Here is a 16,896-nt window from a genome sequence, read left to right as displayed (position 1 = left end):
GTGCAGAAAGCCTTGGGTTCAATCCAGACCAACGCAAAACAACAAGCAGAAAGAAATTAGAAGAAATAAAGGGTAAGAAGAAAATATGCAAACAAAGGCATTAGAAATAATGTTCTCAACACTGTGCTTTATTATTTCAGTTCTTTGTTGAACTAATAATAGTTTCCTACAAAAAAAAAAATCAAAGTATTCCTTGCTAACAACTTCATTTTACAGTACCAATGTAGACCATTTCTCTTTCTGAAAAACAAAATACAAGTTAAAATGGTTTTAAAAGTATTCCAACAATTTCTCTCTTATGAAGCATCTGCTCAAAATGAAATGCACTGAATACCAATTTGAAACATTAAACATGAATGAAGGGCAGAATTTGTCAATCCCGTCTGCATACTGCATACAAATGTGGGCTGCAAACGCACCTGTGTGTACACACATGTACAGATGCATATTTAACCCTGCCGTCTTAACTTCTGTCTGCTTAATCACTACAGCCAGGAGTCCCAAACCACTGTGTTCAAACATGGAGCCCAGTTTATGGGCAAGCTGCACTTAGCAATAGATTTCCATTGATATTTATTTTTGAGACAAGGTCTCACTATGTAGCCATGTCTGTCCTGGAACTCACTATATAGATTAGATTGGTCTTGGACTCATGGCAATTCTCCTACCTTAATCTCCCAATTTCTGGGAATATAGGTGGGTGCTAGCATAGCTGGCCACTTTTAATGTCACTACATCATTTAAAAACAAAAGGAAGTGGATTTGAGGGGAATATACCCTTATACATTTTACTCAGGAAAGGAAAAGGGAGGAAATGCCCACAATCCATGTCCGCCTGACATCAAATACACACAGTGTGGAATCACACTGCTCGTGCAGCCATGCTCGGATTCTTTGGCTACTGTACTGAGTGGATGGGAAGGGAAGAGATCCTAACTGGTTACCTTTCAGACAGCAGCGTGCTTCGTGAGGAAGCAGAGGAACTCTCAACACTCTTTAAAGGAGCTATAAATAATACACTTAAAATCACAAACTCCTTTGATGATGGTGGTGCATGAGGCAATCTGAACTGACAAAAATGTATTATTCTATTAAACATAAACCAGTGAAATTCACGTCCTGAGCAGACATTTGACTTGCACTAAAGTTTCAGATTTCAATTGTTCACTCCTCAGTGGTGGTTAGCTGGAGTAGAGCATCCCGAAGCCTGCTGACCTTCATAAGGACCTGAATGCTGAAGGGGTACTGTGGGCAGACTGGGGTGCATGGGGCTGTCTCTTCTAATGTCAGTGACCATTTACTCTACACAGATAAACACTAGGAGAATATAAACTGTTCTCAGCCACCAGTGAGTCACGGAGTTTCTAGTGTGAAAAGTAGAACTTTGGTGTCAGAGCAGCTTCGGGAGCACCTTCCCAAGGCTCCCACCATCTGGAGGTCAGCGATGGAAGGCACTCAGAAAGACCAGTGACCGCTGGAGGACCTACTGGCTCGGTGTGGGCTGCTCCGTGCAGCCTCTAGAACAAGGAAAAGTGAAAATAGCAGCCACTTCCTTTGAAGCTTGGAACCAAGAGTGCAATGGCCTGTTTCTCATTGGCTCAAAACTGAGCTGTTAAAAATCCGAGGGCTTTAAAAGACCTTCAAGAAATGAAATTCAAACAATGAAAAGCAAACAACTTTGGAACAGACCCTTGAGTATAGTATACTAGTATAATCTCTTCCATCTTCTTGCCCACATGAATACAATAAGCATTTAGGAAGACAACTGTTAAAATGGCGACAAACTTGTACAAGCAGCAGTGCTTCACCCAACACAAGGGTTCCAAGAGAGCTCACCCAGGTGTCTACCTGTCCTGTCTTAGGCAGCCCACTTCTTACCACACTACTCCCAGGGAAGACAATTCCTAGAAGAAATGCAGATGCTTACCAAACTACAGAGGCTGCATTTTCGATAGGGGACCACGTAGGAAAGGTCTGGTACCTTTTGAAACCTTTCTACTGCCTTAAAAAATATTTAAAAAAATATTTTCAACTTAAAAAAATTGAAGCCCACACTGCTTTTGGTCAAGTGTAGACTTATGTGGGTTATCTCAACCTTTACTGAACCAGTAGAGATGATGGTAAGCAATAATAATTACCAGGGTTTTTAATGATGAGCGTAACAAATGAGTATTTTCTGAACAAAGAATGACTCAGAAATACCTCAGTAATGGGATGGAACATGCTGTTTTGCTTAATTGTAAAGTGTTTTAATCTGAGAATGACAGGTCCCCTAAGTTTCTCCTGTTCCTCAGGGAGCAGATTAGGCCACTGCCAGACATCTTGGTTATTGGAAAAGCTACTTAAATCTTCAAGTACTGACTCAAGAGTCTAATAATTTACTTCAGTGACTAAAACCTTCGATCGCCTTTCTTCATCTCAGAGCTGATCCTTAAAAAATACCAGCCTATGGGAAGAGGTAGACATCTGGAGGGCAGGGTTTACAGTTCAGTTAGCATGAATTTAAAAAACACATTTTTCTTTTAGTAATTATTTTTTGCTCTAAATGAGGCAAGATTTATCAACTGCACTGGAGTAATGTTGAGGGCACTCTGGTGATGAGGACAACAAGCTTAACTTTTACCAAATGTGTGAGGGAAATACTGATTACTGTTTGCCCACTGTGAATTCATGCTACATTATTGAAAGAATTAATGGGCATCATTGCTATGAATCCTTATGAGAGCCAAAGTCAAGGAATGTGAGCCTTTCCCAGATGTGCCTGGGACTTCCTGGATGGGGGTGGTGGGGATGGAGGCAGACAGAACTACCTAGTGTAGGCATCATGAGAAACTTGATCCTTTCGGCCTAGTTTGTTTGGGTATCACACACATGCGTGGAGTGAGCAAGGCAGCAGCAAGAACTGACGTCTGGGATCAAATAAATAAGAGACCAACTGTTCTTCACATCTAGAAACTTCTGGAAATCATGAGGAAACATAAAGGGTTGAGGTTTGTACTTCAGCACCATGAACTGTGATGGAATCCCATTTCTACCACTGAGGCAGGACACTACGCAGCCTGGAAGCTAGCTGGAGGCAACGCAGAGGTCAGCTTCACACCAGAAAGCTCTGTGATCACTTCAGAATAATGCGCCCGGAACAGAAATTGCAAGTTCTCTTCCTTTCTCTTCTGCTCAGGTGGGCTTTCCTGACATGGGGGCGGAGCCGGTGGGAGTGCTTTTTGGTAGAGGAAATCCAAGTCCTAACCCTTTAGGCCTCTGCACAGCTTGAACTGGCTCAGAGATCCCTCTGCCATCTCGCCCAAGGCCCGAGCCAGGTGTCCAGCCCATACTCTGAAGCATGCGGTTCCCGATGTTGCTCTCTAAGATCGGCTGGGCGTTTTCACCCACAATTCCTGAAATGAAAACATGACAGCCCACAGGTGAAGATCTACCCAGGGCTGAGAAAATCGAGCCCTATGGCCTCTGTGTCCTCACTCACCACACAGGCATCCTGCAGGGTCTGCTGTCTGCCTTACAGAGAGCCACAGGCCAGATGGCTCATGGATGTCAAGGCTCTGCAAAACTGGAAGTACACCACAACCAGATGGGTTTTCACTGCCTCATGCGCTGTGGTAAAAACACAAATTATCCTGCAATACCTTTTGCTCTGGACCCTGGAGGTAATAAAACCAAACCAAACCAAAATGTAACTTGTTGTACCCTGAATTCCTAAGAATGTACGCTTGTGCACGTGTGACTTAATGCATACGCGTCTCACAGGCCAGAGGCTGACATCCATGCTCTTCCTCTATCTGGCTTTCTGAGACAGTGTCTCTGACTGAGCCTGGAGCTTGGTGACTCTGTAGATCTCAGCTAGCGAGTCCCTGCACTCCTCTGTCTGTCTCCAGCCGTGGGGTTATCGGCCCACGCCACAGTGCTGAGCTTTAACACGGATGCTGGCAAACTCAGCCCAGGCCCCCAAGCTTATCTTCTTCTAACTCTTTTTCTTTATTGCTCAGTCTACCACAGGCCTTAACTCTGCGCCCAGCCTTCTCCTTACAGGTCCATGTTTCAACAGCTATAGAAGCAGCTAACATGGAAACAATCCAGAAAAAGAACAGTGAAGATTTCTTCATGATGGTTCTCCCTGAGACCAGATAGAAGCTTCCTCTCTTCATAGACTCACAGGATGCCAATCCCTGAATGTGGGGTGTCTCTGTTCTGAAATGTGGACAGTGTTCTCCCAAACAGAGGCTGAAATGGACAGCTTGACACTCTCAATGGCTCTCGAGGTGGTTGGTACATCTTACCCTCTACTCACACTCCACTCTGTCATCACTGCTGATGTGTTTCCTGCCTGACTGGCAATGACAACAGCCAACTTCTCAGGCTTACACGCTTTGACCATGATAGAGAAAGCTAGGACCCTGTCCTCAAAGGAACACATGGCCCAGAGGATCCGCAAGCACCAACACTGACAATAACCAATACCCAAGGGCTCCAGACTATAGCAACTCTACAGGCTCTGCTGTGGATGGCTTACATGGATGAGATTTGTTACTGCTCTTCAGACTCTACACACACATTTTCATGTGTCCTTTGTATTTCATAGTGGGCAAGATCAATCAGCATAGAGCCAATGATATCCCTTATCTGGTATTCCGAGGAACCGAAGTGCGTTGATCTCCCTGCCTTGAAGAATCAGGCAAAGTGCTGCAGATACATTTAAAAACGGACCCTGTCTTATTTAATACAGAGCAACCATCAACTGAACATTAAGCTACCTATCCAAGATGCCTATATTCTTCATCTTCAGGGCTTTAGGACAGTAGTAACAGTTTTTGGCACTTGAGAAGTTCATTGCATTCAATATGGCCTAGGCTACTGCAAAAATCAGTGATTATATGAATTATTAGCTAATTGAAACAGGTCAAAGGGCTGGAGACACCTCAGTGGTAGATGCCAAATGTGAGCAGGGTTCTAGGTTTGATGCCCATGACCCCAAGAAACACATACCTTAACATGTGTCAGGAAAGCCTGCCATGACCCGTGGCTTGACGACAACACTAGTGTCTACGCCAGTTCCTTGGCTAACCCCAGTACCAGTTTGAATCAATACACAGAGTACGACTTAGAGATTGTGAAAAAGAAAGGATGGAGGACATGAAAAACGGACCATTGAGTTACAAAAAATTAAAGAAAAACATTTGGTTAATGTTTTGGTAAATATAGCAAAAGAAAAAAAAAACCAACAATCTCAAAAACAAACAACCAAGTTTTTATTTCAAAACAGCAACTGGGGTGGCCACCTGGAGCCTGTGGAGCTGCAGAGCAGATGCTAGTGGACATCTTACTAGTAGGTGAACACCGTGCTAGTACACTCGCTCAGCTCCAGATTTTCAGTGAGAGCAACAGGCTAATTTAATTCTGTGAATAAGCTGAACTCAAGTCAAGGGTCTGATGCTGCCCTTGGCGACACATCTGATTGCACAGATTTTTGGGACAAAGATTGCAGAAATTCAGTTTTAATTGAAAAAAGAAAAGGAAAAATTTATGAGGCCAACTTAAAGCATCTCTGGAAATTGCTACATGATGGCCAAACCGAGTCTTAAGTCAAACAGTGAAAACGATGCATCGGTGATTTTAAAATGCTGGCACAGAAGCATGGGGGCCTGCAGCCAATGGTTACTCTGCTTCTAAAATTATATGTTTATAAAATGTCAAAGACCTTGTTCTTTCTCATTGTTTACAATGTTGTTTAATTTTTTTAACTTCATAAAAATAGAATCAAATAAAGCAATATCTCGTATTTGGAACAAAAAAACAAAAGACAGTGATTTCTAAATTTGCTGTATTCCCATATAGATCAGTGGGAAACGACCAAAAGGAAGAGCCACTTCACTTCTCACGAACTGATTCCGAAAGGCAAGACCCTGCTGCTCTGTCTTGTTCTGTGAGAGGAAAACCCAGGAGGCGAACACTTGCACTTAGCACAGCCCACCCCACAGTCATGGTTCCCTTTTCTCTGGCTCCCAGCACTGATACATCTTTTAGGTCCTTTCATAGAATGCTCTCCTTGCATGGGGTTGTGGCAAATGTAGCCACATTCTTTTTCCTACACCAGGTCTAGCCTGTCTGCTGGGTCCTGAGTCTACTGAAGTAGAGGATGTCTTCCCTCTGCCCCTTTGCAGAGCCGAGTGTGGTGGAGGGCAATTCACTTGCCTAATTGGCTCAAGAGATGAAAATCTTGCATCAGCCTCTCTTAGCCACTAATCTATCCAGCTGACTGCAAGCCTAATTGGCAGCTTGTTGAGTAATTTGGCTCCTAAAGCGTTGTATTGATGTTGGATCAACAACCAGTGGAAGAGGAGGTGACAGGCTGCTTCCCATGTAACAGCAAGCATGTGCCTGTCCCGTCCCTGCCCTGTATTCAGAAGAAGTTTATTAGTTCTCCCTCCTTCTTTCCAGTCTTTGCTAGCCAGCAGAGGCTCGGGGATGTTATTAGCTATGTTATCCCAACTGTGAGCTGTATTATATTCTCAGTATCTACGTTAGGGACAAGAAGTAAGAAGATGCTAGTGGTTGCTACCGTTGGTCAAATGTTTCACTTATTTGCTTTTTATTTTATTTTATTCTGAGGTGCTGGGGATGGAACCCAGAACCTTGGTAATGTTCGCACACTATCACCCAGTGTGTGCTATCCAGCTTTGCATTTAGGTTTTAAACAATGAAAATCATTTAGATTTGAGTGAAAATATAATGTAAAACCTTAAGTGATGAAACCCTAAATGAAAGACATGATAGACACATTTATTGTGTTTGGAGGAGTGTTCTTTGCAATGGATATTTAGGTTATAGCAAACAAAACAGGCCAGGCAGCAGGCACTGCAAACAGCACTAAACTCAGTGTGGCGGAGTGCAAAATACCCAGGTATAGTTGGCAACATATCTCAACAATGGTACTTAATAATTTTAATGTCAAATCCTTAATAATCTAGGACTTCTACCAAAAACTAAGACCAAGCCACTGCCACTGACTGCCTGTAAGAAGTGTGACAATGGTCTTCCTCTGTTGCTCACTGCTTTTCTGCACCTTTACAGATGACATTTCTCAGACTACAGAATGCACTCTGCTGGCAAGCCTCTGGCTTCAGTACTCCTGAATTTCATAATAGTAAATCTACATCCTTGGCTGGAGATACACACTGGCTTTGGTGTGTGACTTTGAAGGAGGAAGAGAACAAGCCATACATTAAAAAAGTCAATATCTAACCATATCAATATTCATTTTCCATTGTCAATACTGAATACAAAGGTGAAAGAGCAGTAAATAAGCGAAAGCAGTGAAATAAATTTGGTGTTCCTGTCACAATTAATAAATGTGCAACCAATACCATGGCTGGCTGGCACAGCCTTCTAAAGAGACTGAATTCTGCTCAGCACAATTGCTAAGAGGACTGAGGGACTTTCTCCACTTTAGCCACATCACAATCAGATCTGGGGTTTAATTTCATAGGGATTCAGAGTGCCTTACAGATACTGCCATTTTCGTGAATGTATTATACAACTGTTCATGCTGACAGTCATCAGCTTCTACGGATCCAGTGTGGGATGGCAAATGAAAAGTTCCTAATTATACATTTCCAGCAAGCTTTCGCTAAGCTTTTTTTTTTTTTTTAAATATCTGCTATTTGTTTTCACAATAAACTACAGAGAAATCAGAGAGAATTACAAGCAATATCTACCTGTCCATCTCTGACTCTTTCTATTTCACATGAGTTTTGGCTTTTCCTCATTTAGATTCAATGCTGATGAAAAGGAAGTAACATGAGTGTACATCAGGGAAGTGTGTCTTTTGGAAGGTTTGCAAGGACCTGTGAATACAGCCATAACAAACATGTGTGTATGTATGTGTATATATACACTGAGGCCAGAGGAGGCATTTGGTGTTCCACTGCCCCTCTCAACCTTATTCCCATGAGGCTCTGTTCCATGAACCTGGAGCGAGGCTGGTCCTAAGCAAGCCCTAGTCACTGATGCCCTGGTCTCTGTCCTCTGCACCATTGGAGATACTGGCACTTGTGGATGGGTCTAGCTCTTTGGGTGGCTGCCGGGTATCTGAACTTAGGTACCAGTATCTGCACAGCATGTGCTCTTACCCAGTGAGCCATTTATTCAGCCTCAAAAATACTTTTTCTTTTTTTTTTTTTTTTTTTTTTTTTTTTTTTTTTTTTGGTTTTTCGAGACAGGGTTTCTCTGTGGTTTTGGAGCCTGTCCTGGAACTAGCTCTTGTAGACCAGGCTGGTCTCGAACTCACAGAGATCCTCCTGCCTCTGCCTCCCGAGTGCTGGGATTAAAGGCGTGCGCCACCACCGCCCGGCTCAAAAATACTTTTTCAAGAGGAATTCTACAGGTCAATACAGTCTGGGAAATGTATTGATGCAAGGGACCCTGTTTTCTTTGACTAATTCTGCTGCAAAAATTTGAAAACAGCAATTTTTATGGACAAAGTGATATCCAATATATAACCTCACTATCAAGCTGTATTTATGCAATGGCCTTTCTGACTGCATTTGGACAAGCACCTTCACTCAGGGCTGGCTCATTAGTGTTAGAAAGTATTCTCTTGAAACTAAGGACTTGCCCCAAATACCTGCATATCTTCCTCTCTGAAAGGAACTGCTGCACACAGATTTGAAAATACACTTAAAATAAGTGACAAACATTTTTAGCAACTAACTAAACAAACAAACACAAAACCAAAATAATAATGACAAACCCCACCATATTAAATGCCTATGAACTTTATTCCATAAGCTAAAATCTAATAGTAAAATGAAAGTCCCAAATCTTAAAAGGTCTCAACAGACTCAGCAGAAAAACAGTATGTGGAATATGCTGGCACATGCTCAGCACAGGCTTACGAACAAAGAACTGCGTTAGGCTACAGTTAAAGTGTGGATCTAAGTTCTTCATGAATGTTTTCCTCTAACGCCTTGAGCTCTGAAGTCAAGATCTCTTGTACAAAGGACCATGTGACCCCTTCTGGTCCCCACTTCACACAGGTGCTACATCTCAGGGCCTGGTCCAGCCTTTTGCTTTGTTACTGTGGCCACACGGGACCATTAGTAACATTCCTAGGACTTGTCCTGCTGTGGCTTCTGCCACTGAGGTCAAAGTTCACTGGGAATGGGAATGTCGAGGAATCCTGTTCCAGCCTTAGGGGAGGCTGGAAACTCTTATCACATCTATTTGACCTAAAATGTGGTTACATGGAGAGATAATACATATTACAAGTATTTCATGAATACTGTACATTCCTCCCAGTAATAGCTGGTGCATCTTCTATAAATTTCAGATACATAGTTGGGTTCAAGTCAGTACATCCAAGAGAGGTCTCTTTTGTCATTCATTTTATATTAGTGTACGTTAGTTGTACAAAATAATAGGTTTTGCTCTGATATATTTTTTCTTGCACATGATGTGTTTTGATGGGATCTACTCTCCTATCACCCCCTCCTACCCCCGTGGTCCTTTCTTCTTCTGGGACATGATGCTTTTGAAAACTGGATGGCATTTGTGACACGTGACCTATCTAGCTTTGTCTCTGACCTTTGCTCGGGAGACCCCAGGCATCATCTCTTAATGTAAAAGGACAAACACTTCACAATATCCTGTAAGTTCACTTACACTGCACACAGCAGAGTTCTAATTAGAGCATGGCTGCAGAGTCCGCGTGTCTACTACCCAATGCCATGCATCATATTTAAGCCTAGGCTTCTGTTTGGAAGGGTAGGCTGGTTATTTCAGAAAGGAAGAGAAGGAAAAGGGAGGAACAAGAGCAAAAGGAGGTCTTCATATATGCTCAGAATATGTACAGTCATAAGACAGTGACTGTCCTATACCAACCACATGGTCCTAGGTAGTGAGCTATTCGTCAGTTCATCTGCCTACTTCATTTCCTCTGCAAGTCTGAAAATTTCCTCAAGCCACCCAAAGACAACAGTTTTGGAGGGTTTTGCAGCTTTGCTGCATCCCACTCATTTGGGTGTGTGCACAGCACGTGTCTCATTGATTAGCTACTTACAAGGTCCACACGGTGAAAGACTATACATCCTAACGTAAAGGCAAATGATCTGCGTTACAATTTCTTGCAACCATGCTTCTCTTGCAGGGCGAGTGATTATGGATCGCCTGTGTTTTGTTTGTGGTGATTTATGCCCTCTGAATTTGCGCTCCTCCCCTCCCGCTTCGTTTTACCTGCTGTAGTAGGTCCCGGCAAAGGGGCAGCTTTTCTTCTCCTTTTGATGTCTCCTGTACACAAGGATCCTAAATGCATGCTTGTTTGCCTACAAGTAATTATCAGAAATAAAAATTATTAACAAAGGAGGGGGAAAATGACACATAAACACACAGCTTGTATAATCTGAACCTAAATCAAAACATTCTCACCAAAGATGGAGCTGCATAGTAAAACCACCAATCTTGTTTATATCGAAACATAATTACGTTTGTTGACAAGCGCTCAGCAGCTAAACGCACCATCATAAATTGTTACTGGGATGAATAATATAAAAGGAATGCTTTTTAATTTTCAAAACTGGCAATCTTTCTGGCTCAACATAAAATCAAGCACTGTTGCTTCTGACAGGAAAATAGCAAAGATTAATTATCTAAAGAGATCACAATATTGTTGCTAGGTTATCAATTGGTTGCTAATGCTTTACTGTCAGGAAGACATTTATTACAGGAAAAGTATGATCAATTTCTTTTCGGATATTATGCAGCAGTGAATTCTTTTAAAACATTTTAAATAGATGGAAGGAAATGGTGATGTTGTCCTTATAATTCATACAATTAGAATCGTTTAATTATTTACTAGTCAGGAGAGAACAATTTGAACGCATGAATGCCTGTCTGCTGTTCCCAATAATCTAACATGATCCTAGGCTACAAATGTATAAAGACATGAGATATAAGAACTCAGGGTGGACCGTGTTATTTTTGGAACCAGTTGTAATTATCCAATTCTGCTTAACTTTAGTCTTCTAGATTAAAAAAGTTTTCGAAAAATAATGGCTCAATTAGAAACCAAAAGGGCTAATGCAAAGAAAGAAAGGATTTAAAAGTCTTCAGACTTTGCAAGCCACAGACAGTTTCTGCGCTCATTTCCAGGGCCATAATCCTTTATGTGAGGTTCGGATAAGGACCAAAGACTACAGAGCAGAAATGAATGAAATATATTTACTAAAGTAATGCTGTTTACTTCTACATAGAGGAATCTGATAGTGGCATGGGATTTTAAACAATCCAAATTGAAAACAGCCAGGTATTTCAGAAATGAAAAGAGAAAAGAGATACAAGTAAAACAGTGGTACATATTTTTACTATGTATACATATATTTAGGTTTAAATATAATGAAAAACCATTGCTGACCAAACTGTACGCATCTGAACAATGGTTTGAAACACAGGTGCGGCCACAATGAATGAGGTAATATGTGGGCAAAAGAGAAAAATAGCATGAAATCTACTTTGTAGCTTAGTAAGAAATAGGCATCTATTAGTTTTCCTTTGTATTAAGCCCACAGTGTTTCCTTGTTACAGAATAAATCTCTATTTAAAAAAAAAATTAGTTCAGTCAGTTACTTTTGCTTTGCTCTCAAACGGTTATTGTCATACAAAATTATAACATATTTATTAGATTTAAGAGGGAAATCTTGTCTTATGATCTCAAGAAAAATAAATAGTTGTGTTCATATTTATTTTTTAAAATCGCATAAAAATTTTAAAGACTGTAAGGAAACAAGAGACCTATTCTGTTTGTGCAAAATTAACGCAGCAAGCATTTACTAGTATACACTATACACTCAGCATATGCTTTCATACAGGTGGTGGAAAGGTGGAGGGCAGGGAAGAAGAAATGAAGACATGAGGAGAAAACGGGGCCTTCAGTTCTTACTGCAAAATAACTAGGAGTGGTGATGACGGCGGCAGGGAAGGTCTACTAAACACCAGTGGAGATGACATCATTTAGTCCTGCTAAGCATCCTAAGCACTTGAATGAAGCACACACACACCCTTTGTAGAATTTTCTTTAATGGAAAAGCTATACTTTTGGAGTGTACTCTTTAAATTCTAATTCTATCGGGACAACGTTAAAACTGTCAAGCATACAGAGTAGAAGTGACAAGGTACAGTTCCCGTTCTCAGAAAGGTGAAGTAACGGTCTTGAAGGCCAAGTGGCCAAGGGTGGAAAAACCCACTTCAAGATCACTTGCAAACTAGAGATCTCACTTTATCCCATGTGTGATTGTTTCTCTGGCTTTTCCTTTGAAATTGCAGTAACAGCTGCTTTCTCCCTGTTAATGAAGTCAATAAACTCCAATACTTGCATTTTATATTCCCACAATAGTCATGAGCTTACTTTTTATTGTAAAGAAAAAGTCCCTTGCTTTTCTGCTTGTGTGTTCATGTGTGCACATGCATGTATGTGAACATGTGTATTGGCCAGAAGTCTACCTCAGGTGAAGTTCCTCAGGAGAGTATCCATCTTTTCTCTAGTTGCTGTCCTGGAGCTCACTGACAGAGACTAGCTGTCCAGAGCCCCAGGGACCCGGCATTCTCAGTCTCTACAGCACTGGGACCTCAGGCACAAGCCACTGTTATGTCTCACACATATAATCATTTTGCCAACGTAGCTCTTTCCTAGGCCCACTGTAGTTTGCTTGGTTCTCTTTCCAAAAGCCTTGAATCAGGTTTACTTTCTCTAGAGCCTACACAAGACAACTCAGCTATGGTACAGGAGTGCCTAAAAAAATAAAGAGAGCATTCTGAAAACAAGAAAATGGTTTTCTATTCCTTTAGGGTGTTGGGCGTGTGTGTGTGCGTCTGTGTGTGATGTATGAGGTTTGTATTTGCCTGTGCATGGTGAGGAGACCAGAAGTCAATGTGGTGTCACTATCGCTCTCCACTTTCTTCTTTGAGATAGGGCCTCTCAGTGAAGCTGGTGATTGCTATTTCAGCTATACCAGGAGCCAGGGAGTACTGGGAATCTGCCTTCCTCTCCAGCACAGGGGTTGCAGGCCTGAGACATCATGCCCAACTTCTTACATGTGTGTTCGGAATATTACTCAGTTCATCGGACATGCACAGCGAACACTTGCCCCATCTACCCTGACTTCCACCCAACACTCTTCTTGCAAAAGGTGTTTAAAACCCCAGCATTTAAATGCTTGGAAAGCACTCCTAAGTGAATTCTGTCTTTAACAATTCACTTCTCACACTATTCAGAATTTATTAGCAAGGCCCATGTAGAAGATTATGGGAGACAGATGTCGAGAACACCACCGTCTTCTGAAACCTTTGGGAAACTTTCCTGCTCATCTAGTGCAGGCACACGGCAGGGGAATAACCATGCACAACGACTACAGCCAGAAGTCATGGACTCAGCGACCTAGGATCTGGGCTGCCAATCAGCAAGAGCACAGGCTAGTCCCTCTCTCACCTCACTTCAGACATGGAGAGTGGGCAGCTACAAACAGCTAGGTCTGTTAACAGCAGCTATGATCTTAATTTAAAATCAATGTCTGTCTCAAAGGCAGCCTTCAGTCTACGTGGTCGTCTGTCTTTGCAAAGCCCTGTACTGAGAGCTTGACTGGGAGGAGGGGCCCCCAGGGCATCTTAAGAACAATACAACATCCCATGAACATATCAAAAGTTAAGATCCTTCTATTACATCCTGTAGAAAAATTGCCCACGACTGGATTAGTGCATCTGTGTCAGCAACAAAGTTGCCTGTGAAGAGAAGAGAGGGAGACAGGGGTGGTCTGAGGCTTCGCTCAGCACCTTGAGTCGGTACTTGGGGTCAAGGACTGAGTCTACACTGCAGTCCAGACTCTCCTGTCATCTAGTTGCAAAGGACAAAGAAAGAACTCTGCTTGGATTGAGTTCCCTTCTGAGGACTACTGGAAATGAGGTTTCCATTATTAAACATAAGAAAGGCAGAACCCAGAAGCCTTTAGTTTTGTTTTGTTGCTTAAATAGACTGTGCCTGACTTGTCCCTATTGTTTACGGCAAGAAAGCCTTTCAGTGGTGCGGCTGTAGGAAACGGAACATCTCATCATCTAGAGGAAAGAAAAAAGTAATCAAACAAAACGACCACAAAGCCTACGGAGAAGCACCTTGCCGGAGAGCAATGGCTTTGACGGGCTGACAGCACGGAGGCAGGCCACGTCAAACACAATCACAGTAAAGGCAAGACAATGGGAGCTTTTCTCTTCTCGGCACGCGTTTAGTCTTTTCAGAGCCTTAGCCCTGGTGAAAGCTGCCCCCTGGATACAATGTGTTCCCAAGCAGCCTGGGACACGCTGCAGAGAGAGACAAGCAGATGTGACCATAGCCCTGGCATTTGGCAAGAACGCTCACTGTCAGCTGGGACAATATCTGCCTGGACAGGGCATCAGCTGCACAGAAGTGAGGCGGGTCTTTGGTGTCATGGAGGAGAGCCTGGGTGGCAGAGGGATGGACAGTGCTGGGAAATGCAGCCCTGTGTGATCCCCTCCTCCAGACTCACAAGGCCACCCCCCCCCAACTCCCCCGCTTACCCAGTGTCAGTATGTCTCCACAAATTAAACTGAATAGACAGGGGAGGCTCGAGCCCTGCTCCTCCTGAGTCCTAATGCACACCAAGTATGAGCAACTTTCAGGAAATCTGTTTAACAGAACAAGGGCTCAAATCCTTGCTTTTCAGTGTTTTCTTTCAAAGCCCCTTTGTCCTCCCCGACTCCTTGTGTGTGTGTGTGTGTGCATGCATGTGTAGGCCAGGTTTGTGTCTCCCTCAATTGATCTCCACTAAGTCAGGGTCTCTCAATGAATCCTGAGCTGCCAATCAGGTGAGTCTAGCTAGGCAGCTTGCCTTAGGGAACTCCAGTTTCGACCTCCTGAGGGTTAGGACTGTAGACCTGGTTTATATGTGGGAGCTGAGGACTCCAAATTCTGTCCTCATGATCGTGCACAAGCCCTCCATCCACTGGGCTATCTCTCCAGTCCCTTCCTGTGTCAAATCTCCTAGGACATTCGGAATTATTAGTCTACCACAAAGCAGCTCTTGGTGTTGCTGTCCCCTCCACCTCTCTCTTACTTTGGTCACTTGTCTTTACATTCTCCCTCAATGCCAAGCCAAGTCTCCTGAAGTAGGGAACTGGTTGCAGTGATGGGGCTCATGCTGTCCTTGGCTTTATCATCTCACCGAATCTTCCCATATCTTAGTTCCTTCAGAACAAGCCACTTGTACCTCCCTGGTGTTCACATCTGGACTGAAACTATGACTTGTGATGTGGCTGCTTCTGGAATTCCTCAGCAACCTATGTCTATTAATCTTGCATTCTCTGTTCAAAGCTTTCTCCCTGACAGCCCACAGCTCCTTTCAGCTGCTACTGACAGATCTGTCCTATTAGAGGCTCTGCCGCTCTAGGAGCAGAGTTCTAATCCTGTCCCCCTTTCTTCCCAACCCACTTTCTTGGCTCTGTACCTGGCTGGTGGCTGCTGTGGAATATGCTGTGGGAGCTGGCTTACAGTGCTCACCATGGCCAGGTGAGCACCCCCGGGATCAAGGGTGAAATTACATGCACATGGCCTCCTAGGGCAGATCCTACGTGGTTCTGATCCATGAGCAGTGTGGTGGGATGGGGTTCCCGACTAACAGGAGGAGCAGGAGGCAGAAACCGGCCATCTACAGCACACTTAGCTATGCATCGTGGCTTCCATGTGCAATTCAGCACTCAAAAGGCTGAGGCAGGAGCACTGCCATGAATCCCCGACCAGCTAAATGATGAATTCCAGGTCAGCCTGGGCAACAGTGAGACTGTTTCAAGAAATAAGACAATTTCTATGTAATATTTAAAACAGCTATCTATTATATATAGAGAGATAGATAGGTTACCTTTAATAGTACAACATGATGAACAAGACAATTTAAAACTTTAAGTTGGACCCACACATACCACAAGCCAACAGTGACTGCTTTGCCCTTGAGTGCCTCACCTGCTTTTCCTCTCTTCACCAGACCCCAAACTTCACTCACACAAATGAGGAAAGCCACAAGTGCCCTGGGTGATAGGTTCTGAGAACTCTAGAGGGTCACACTAGTGACTGCTTGTGTATGCTGGCATTTCACAGGGATTTTTCTGTTCATTATTACTGGATGTCTTGGCAATGAGGCTATAAGAACGTATGTAACATAGATACAATGGTACTGACAAATGCAGGTTGCTGGGCAGAGAGGGTGAATGTGCCGTAGGCTGTCAAGCTTACAGCTGGGGAGGCCGGGAGTCATTCAGTCAGCACGGGCTGACTAGTGAGGACTTTAAAGGCTTGGGGGATATTTTAGATATTCCTATGTAAAATGTGTGGCACAGCTGGCACACACAGTAACAGCTATTGCTCCTACTACACTACCGTGCCAGCTTTACAGGTAAGCAGCCCAGGGCACAGGGAAGATAAAAACAATTTATCTAGGTTCAAACAGTTAACAGAAGAAAAAGCATGCCACCATAGTCCACCTGGAGGTCCCCTTGGTGATTTGTCCCTCAACACACCACACAAGCATGTGATGCGACAAACCACTGCAGATGCACACACCTGTATCAATACACTGTAATAACAAACCATGGCAGATGCACACACCTGTATCAATACACTGTAATAAGGAAACAATAAAGGTCATTTAAAATAACAGTTAAGCTTTTTCTTGATTAACAGGCTCTTTCTTCTTTAGTATTTGGTTCTGTTTGCTTCATCTAGATTGTAGCACATTAGAACAAGGCACCCATTGTTATCTTGGACTTAAAGGCTCACAAGTCCTTGGGTCTGAAGTCCACTGATATTCTCAGGTGAGTCGCTTGCCATGAGCT

The 16,896-nt window shown here is 43.1% G+C and overlaps 1 protein-coding gene across 7 annotated transcripts in view; it reads right to left on the bottom strand.

The window, feature by feature from the left end:
* Gpatch2 (G-patch domain containing 2) overlaps positions 1–16,896 on the bottom strand; it is a 185,240-nt gene that overhangs the window by 28,679 nt on the left and 139,665 nt on the right. For 4 of the 7 annotated variants that reach the window (XR_009057133.1, XR_009057134.1, XR_009057135.1 and 1 more), the window contains exon 9: positions 10,243–10,331. Coding sequence is in view for 4 of the 7 variants with exons in the window: in XM_057769632.1 (XP_057625615.1) it covers positions 10,243–10,331 (89 nt within the window). In the remaining 3 variants the exon portion in view is untranslated. Of the gene's footprint in view, positions 1–125; positions 3,396–10,242; positions 10,332–16,896 lie in introns of those variants that run through there. The other 3 variants (XM_057769629.1, XM_057769631.1, XM_057769630.1) reach the window with 1 other exon arrangement.

This window comes from Chionomys nivalis, chromosome 5 (assembly GCF_950005125.1).
Source record: "Chionomys nivalis chromosome 5, mChiNiv1.1, whole genome shotgun sequence".
Classification (NCBI taxonomy): domain Eukaryota; kingdom Metazoa; phylum Chordata; class Mammalia; order Rodentia; family Cricetidae; genus Chionomys; species Chionomys nivalis.
The sequence above is the reverse complement of the archived record's forward strand: the minus strand, read 5'-3'. Positions and strand labels throughout refer to the sequence as shown.